General features: G+C 53.3%; 1 protein-coding gene across 1 annotated transcript in view; it reads left to right on the plus strand.

Moving 5' to 3' along the window:
* The window catches only part of LOC124225722 (keratin, type II cytoskeletal 1-like), a 59,031-nt gene extending 53,372 nt beyond the window's left edge, over nucleotides 1-5,659 (plus strand). The window contains exons 7-14 of the mRNA XM_046638358.1: nucleotides 6-31; nucleotides 382-442; nucleotides 1,260-1,355; nucleotides 1,984-2,148; nucleotides 2,474-2,599; nucleotides 3,294-3,514; nucleotides 4,633-4,667; nucleotides 4,767-5,659. Of these exons, the coding sequence (XP_046494314.1) occupies nucleotides 6-31; nucleotides 382-442; nucleotides 1,260-1,355; nucleotides 1,984-2,148; nucleotides 2,474-2,599; nucleotides 3,294-3,514; nucleotides 4,633-4,667; nucleotides 4,767-5,221 (1,185 nt within the window). The 3' untranslated portion in view covers nucleotides 5,222-5,659. The remainder of the gene's footprint in view (nucleotides 1-5; nucleotides 32-381; nucleotides 443-1,259; nucleotides 1,356-1,983; nucleotides 2,149-2,473; nucleotides 2,600-3,293; nucleotides 3,515-4,632; nucleotides 4,668-4,766) is intronic.
* The last annotated feature ends 611 nt before the right edge of the window (nucleotides 5,660-6,270 follow it).

Genomic DNA, 6,270 nt, shown 5'->3' on the forward strand with positions numbered 1-6,270 from the left:
TGCAGGATCTCGTGGAGGATTTTAAGAAGAAGTAGGTGGCAGAGCAAGTGCTGAGTGGGATAGATATTGATCTGAGCTTCCAGACCTTTCCCAGGAAAGGCCCTCATCTTCCAAGTGCCTTTGTGCTCATAGAATCTGTAACTTGTTGATTTTTTGTGAGGATGACATTTAGGGCTTGAGAGATCATGTGTTTTCTCTGTTTGAGAGTTAATTCATAGAAAAAAAAATCCTCATTTGGGATATCATAGTTCCAACTTAGACAGTTGAAGAGTGTTTAAGATTCCAGAGAATGGAGTATTTTGGGTGAATCCAGTTGGGAAAGAAGAAAAAAACAAACAATCTAGAAGCAATCGAACAGCTTTGTCCTCTGGGTCCCAACAGGTATGAGGATGAAATCAACAGGCGCACGGCTGCTGAGAATGATTTTGTGACGCTTAAAAAGGTGAGCAAGAGAAGGTGAGGGCTGGGGTGGGAGTGAGGGGGCTTCAGAAGCCCGTTGTGTCTGGACCCATGGGCTGGAGAACAGCTCTGAGGGCGAACCTCAGTGTCCAGGGAAGCGGCGAGGCAGGGCCACGGCCGGTTCTCAGGGAAACAAATGCGTCTCTGTAGCTCAAGCTTCTGGGGATGTTTTCTGAATTTGCTGGAACGTTTCCCACCAATAACTTACTTAAAGCCTGTATTGGACGCTGAAAGGTGCAAACGCAGAATGCACCTTATTCTTCTTCGAAAGAGCTGGGGAAGGACTGGGACTTTGCTTGGAATGCCTGCTTAAAGAGCCCGTCAGTTGTGCTGACAAAGGTTTGAGCTAGAAGGCAAAAGTGGGTCCTCAGCCTGGTTCGGGCAGAAGCTTTGGTGTAAAATCCAGAGAAATTCCAGAGAATTGAGATGGACAGACAGGATGGGAGAGGCGAGGACTGTTAAAATCACCAGAGGCCATTGTGCCCCACAGTGGGAACACACAGTGTCTAAAGCAGGAAGGAGATACTGTTGGCAAAGCTTGTCCTCATCAGAGCTCTGATGGTCTCGGGGGAGTGAGCAGTGAACGTGGGCCTGGAGCCCCCAGCAGAGGTGCTTTGTGGACTCTATGCCAAATGAGGTCCTTGGGCACGTGGGTCACCTGAGACACCTGGGCTGTTGGAGAGCAGCTGACAGGGACTGGGATGAGGAGATGGGCAGAGAGAGGGCAGGGCCCAGACATGGAAGGCTGTAAGGCGGCCTTGGGGCTGAGTTTCACCAGAGGCCCCTGACCTTTCCCGCAGGACGTGGACAATGCCTACAAGATCAAGGCAGATCTGCAGGCCAAGGTGGACGTGCTGACCCAGGAGCTTGAGTTCTTGCGAATCCTCTATGATGCGGTAAGGAGGCTGCTCCCGGCCAGACCCCTACTTCCCACCCTTCCCACCAAAGGCAGGTCCTTCCCGATTGGTGAAAAAGTGGTAGGAGTGGGATTTAGGACTGTCTGATGCCAACTTGTCATCATTCCAGGCCACCAGGGGCCTTAGAAGAGAGGGACATCTCCTCTGATGCTCACAAAACACCAAGACCACTTTCCCTCACTCTGTCCCCCAAATGTCCAGCTCCTATTGGGAAGAGACCCCGCCTGCTCCTGTCCCTATGTCCAACATACTTCCGGGTCAGAATGTAACATACCTCCCCCTCCCCATCCAACTGCATACACTTGACCTCTGAAACAGGAAGTAAAATTAAAGGCTTCTTCCTGGGTAGCACTGATGAAAACTGCGTAAGTGGGGAAGGCTGTTAACTAGGAGGCTCAGAAATATGGACTGCTCTCTTCTGTAATTCTTAGGACAATCTTAGCAGAGGCCTAGGAATGGTGGTTATGCTGCTTGAAACCTCATCTGTGGAATTATCATGCTCCGTCTGAGAGTCTGTGTATCTCCCTGACCCCGGGGAGGGGAATGCCTCCTCGCTGCCTTTGGCTGTGGGCAGGGGAGCCATGGCCAGCCCTCCCGTGTGTTGCAGGAGCTGTCCCAGATGCAACAGAGTGTCACCGACATGTCTGTGGTTCTGTCGATGGACAACAACCGGCACCTGGACCTGGACAGCATCATTGCTGAGGTCCGCGCCCAGTACGAGGAGATCGCCTTGAAGAGCAAGGCGGAGGCCGAGGCGCTGTACCACAGCAAGGCAAGTGCCAGGACAGCAGGGAGAGCCACAGCTCCTTCTAACAAGCTGGGTTTCACCCCAGCCGGAGAGGGCACAGTAAGATTACTGTTGTTTTTGTCTAATGGATGTTGGGCATTATTCTCAAGAAAGGGGGCCCACAGTACCCCAAATGCCCTCAGTCAAGAATGGTCTTGAGTCCTTTTGAGGGGTGTGTGATGGCCCCCCACGTCCCATGAATGCAGCAATGACATCCAGTGTGGTTGACCCTCCCTGAACCGCTGTCAGACTTTCCTTCGCTCAAGCCCAGCTTCCTCCAACCTGCAACCGTCCCCCTCTTTCCATGCAGTATGAGGAGCTCCAGGTCACTGCTGGGAAGCATGGAGACAGCCTGAAAGAGATCAAGGTGGAGATCAGCGAGCTGAACCGCGTGATCCAGAGACTGAAGGGGGAGATCGCCCACGTGAAGAAGCAGGTGGGGTGCGGCCCTGAGGACCCGTGCAGCTCCACTGGTTGGGTGGGGCTCGGAGTGGGGCAGGTGGTTTTGTGTGTGTGTGTGTGTGTGTGTGTGTGTGAGAGAGAGAGAGAGAGAGAGAGAGTAACCAAAGTAAGGATCAGTGGAGGGAAAGAATCCTGTTCACTTTTTGGTTGCTTCCACGAGTGAAAGAGAACAATAACAAAGCAGGAGGCCATTTGACTGGCCGTGGCGGGCAGGCGTAGCTGCGTGCTTCTGCGTGGCGCAGCAGCCGGCTGTGTGATGGAGGGCGGCAGTGCTGCACGGAGCTGGCCTGTGGGTGGACATTAGCTTTGGAAGAGATAATGTGGGGCAGAGAGTCGACTCCCTCAGGAACAGAAGCTCTGTGAAGCAGTCCACATGGAATGTTTTCATTCGCAACTATAAAATGGGATAAGGACCCCGGCCCCAGGTGGTGAGGGTCGGAGGTCATTATGCGGAAAGCATAAGGGCGCAGTCAAAGGTGACTTGGGAAGATGATGACAAAGATGGCATTAAGTCTTAGCACAGTTGTTTGTGTCTTGCCTTAACTCCGAGGGGCCTGATGCTTCCAGGCCCAGTGATTCTGGCTTCTCACGCCCTAAACGCCTCTGCTTCTCTTTCCCTGTCTGCCAGGCAGACTCCACTGTGTATAAACAGACACCTTCTCTCCTAGTGTAAGAGTGTGCAAGAAGCCATTGCCGATGCTGAGCAGAGGGGAGAGAACGCCCTCAAAGACGCCCAGCACAAGCTCTCTGAGCTGGAGGAGGCCCTGCAGCAGGCCAAGGAGGACCTCGCCCGGCTGCTGCGCGACTACCAGGAGCTCATGAACGTCAAGCTGGCCCTGGACGTGGAGATCGCCACCTACCGCAAGCTGCTGGAGGGCGAGGAGTGCCGGTGAGGGGCACTGGGAGGGCAGAGGGTACCCTCTGAGAACCAGGGCTGGAGGCAAAGATGGGGAAAGTGGGGGGGGGGCAGGCAGGGCCTGGGACGACCGAGAGCTGACGTCACTCTGTCCCCAAGCTGAGATTCAGGATACAAAGCATTATTGTATACATTTGTAGGCTTATCAGTATGGAACAACTAACAAGGCAAATTAAATGAACTTAAATTAAGCAAGAAATTAATCTTGGTCTTTTCTGAAAGAGGAAGCAAAACGCGATGGAAACAGGTTAGTCGTGGACAGTCTGGAGCATCGGTCTCTGGGTCTATACGGTGTCTCTTCTCCCTCCACCTCGTGACCCAGAACCGGGAGCTCATGTGTTGGAACAGGCTGACCGGCTGAGTCATGCTCACCTGGAGCTGGCGCCAGACCTGGTTCTTTGCAGGTTTCTGGAAGACAAACAGAACCATTATTCAATCTACCCAAAGGGAACTTTTCCTTCCTCTGTGTCCTGAGACCCTTGTCTGTTATCAGCATCCCTAGAGATCTAATCTGGCTAAAGCAACTGGAAGGACAGAGCTGCCCCAGGCCCCCAGCGAGCTGCTGGGACAGGGAGCGAGCGGCTTTGCTCAGGCTGTTGCTCTGTGCCTGTCTGGAGGCCATGCCTCCTGTCACCAGAGGAAGTGGGAAAGATTTCAGACGAAGCAGACAAGGGTGGGGCGGGGGGCAGGATGGGGAGGCTGCAGGATGGGGAGGCTGCAGGGACATGCAGTTCTTTCCTAATGGAAGGTTCACAGTGTAGCCTCATCTCAAATTTCCTGGCGTGGCTTGGATTCTGAACATATCTCCCTAAGATATAAATGTAAAATGGGTTGCAAAGTCAGAGGTGCATTTCCTTTTTGATCAGTTTTATGAGATTAAACAATTGAGATGGATTGGGATGGCAGGCTGTGCAGAAATGTGGGGCCTGCCGCCTCTCTGTGATCTCAGCAGCCCAGAAGAGGGGGTCTGTAGGTCCCTGGGGGCTGATTTTCGAGGCTGACCGGTACGTTTGTAGGTGGAAGTTGTAAAACAACATGTATGCAGAACCCAAGTGCTCTGCCACGAGCCACTTTTTCTCTCTCCCTGACAGGATGTCTGGAGACCTCAGCAGCAACGTGACTGTGTGTAAGTGTTGGGGTGCAGTCCTGTCCTGTGGGCATGAGTCGGGGGAGGTGGGCCGAGGTGGTTAGGTCTTCCATGGTAACACAATCTCTCTCTATGCAGCTGTGACAAGCAGCACGATTTCTTCAAACGTGGCAGCCAAGGCCGGCTTTGGAGGCTATGGTTCTGGAAGTAGAGGATCCAGTTCTGGGGGAGGAAGATACAGCTCTGGAAGTGGCGCTTACAGCTCTGGAGGCAGAGCATCTAGCTCCAGAGGTGGCAGTGGAGGGGGCTGTGGCTCTGGAGGAGGATATGGTTCTGGAGGCGGCTCCAGAGGAGGCTCTGGCTCTGGAGGAGGATACGGTTCTGGAGGCGGCTCCAGAGGAGGCTCTGCCTCTGGAGGAGGATACGGTTCTGGAGGCGGCTCCAGAGGAAGCTCTGGCTCTGGAGGAGGATATGGTTCTGGAGGCGGCTCTAGAGGGGGCTCCAGCTCTGGAAGAGGAGGTTCTAGCTCTGAAAGAGGTGGTTCTGGCTCAGGTGAAGGTTGCGATTCCAGCGTGACCTTCTCTTTTAGATAAAGATGGAGTCCCGCCCTTGACTCTCCCACTCCAGAATGTAGAAGCCTGTCTCTGTACATCTAACTGACGGCAAGTCAAAGGTTGTCATCTACCTCTGATGGCATTTGGAGGAAAGGGATGCCCCCATACAATTTTTGAAATAGCTTCTCTCTAAACCAATTAGTTGCAGCCAGTGACACCCTGTGTCCCCTGGGGACGAATCTGCATTGTCTAGGTTTGTGCTTCCAGCCAGGCCCCCTTCCTGGCCCCTCCTTGCGTTGTTCACTTGGGGGTCCTTTTCCTGAGGAGTGTCCTGTTGAGGCTGCCATCTCCAAGCCTGCGTTCCCCCAGCAGTGCCCCCGGGGAAACAAGTTTCTGTTTATATAGCCTTTCCTGCTGGCTCTGTATCTAAAGTGCTGTGGTCGTGGTGTCTGCACAATAAACTTTGTTTGCAATTCATCACGTGTGATGTGTGTTTCATGTCGAGCCCTGGCAGAAGTAGGGAGCCAGGAGCTATGACTCATCGCTGTCTAACTCAAGACACCAGAAGATGGAGAGATTTAGAAACATGAAAGAGAGGCTTCCTGGAGGAGGGACATATTGCCCTGAGGTAGTATGGCTTGGGGAAGCCAAGGATATTTCCTTGTGGAAGATGTTAAGAACAGAGATGAGGAGGGGCTCGCCCTGGAGTCAGGGGAGCTGTGTGATGTTCTCAGAAAGTATTTGCCAGACCTGGGGACTGAGATATTGCCAGGAGGTTGATAGGGGGATTTGTGGAAATTCTCTTTCCCAGAAAAAGCCATTTTTCTTAACAAATGGAGGAGGATACGGTTCTGGAGGCGGCTCCAGAGGGGGCTCCAGCTCTGGAAGAGGAGGTTCTAGCTCTGAAAGAGGTGGGTTTTTCACACAGACTGCCCCCCACCCCCTGCCCTTTGTGACAAGAACTCTCATCTGAGGCCCCTTCTCCTCAGGGCAAACTGGCTGAGCCCCCTGAGTGGCCATCCAGGCTGTCTGCAGCTCTGAGCTTCCAAGGCAGAATGTCTTCAGCTCGACGGGTCATGGGCTCCCTG

Source organism: Equus quagga, chromosome 1, assembly GCF_021613505.1.
Source record: "Equus quagga isolate Etosha38 chromosome 1, UCLA_HA_Equagga_1.0, whole genome shotgun sequence".
NCBI lineage: Eukaryota > Metazoa > Chordata > Mammalia > Perissodactyla > Equidae > Equus > Equus quagga.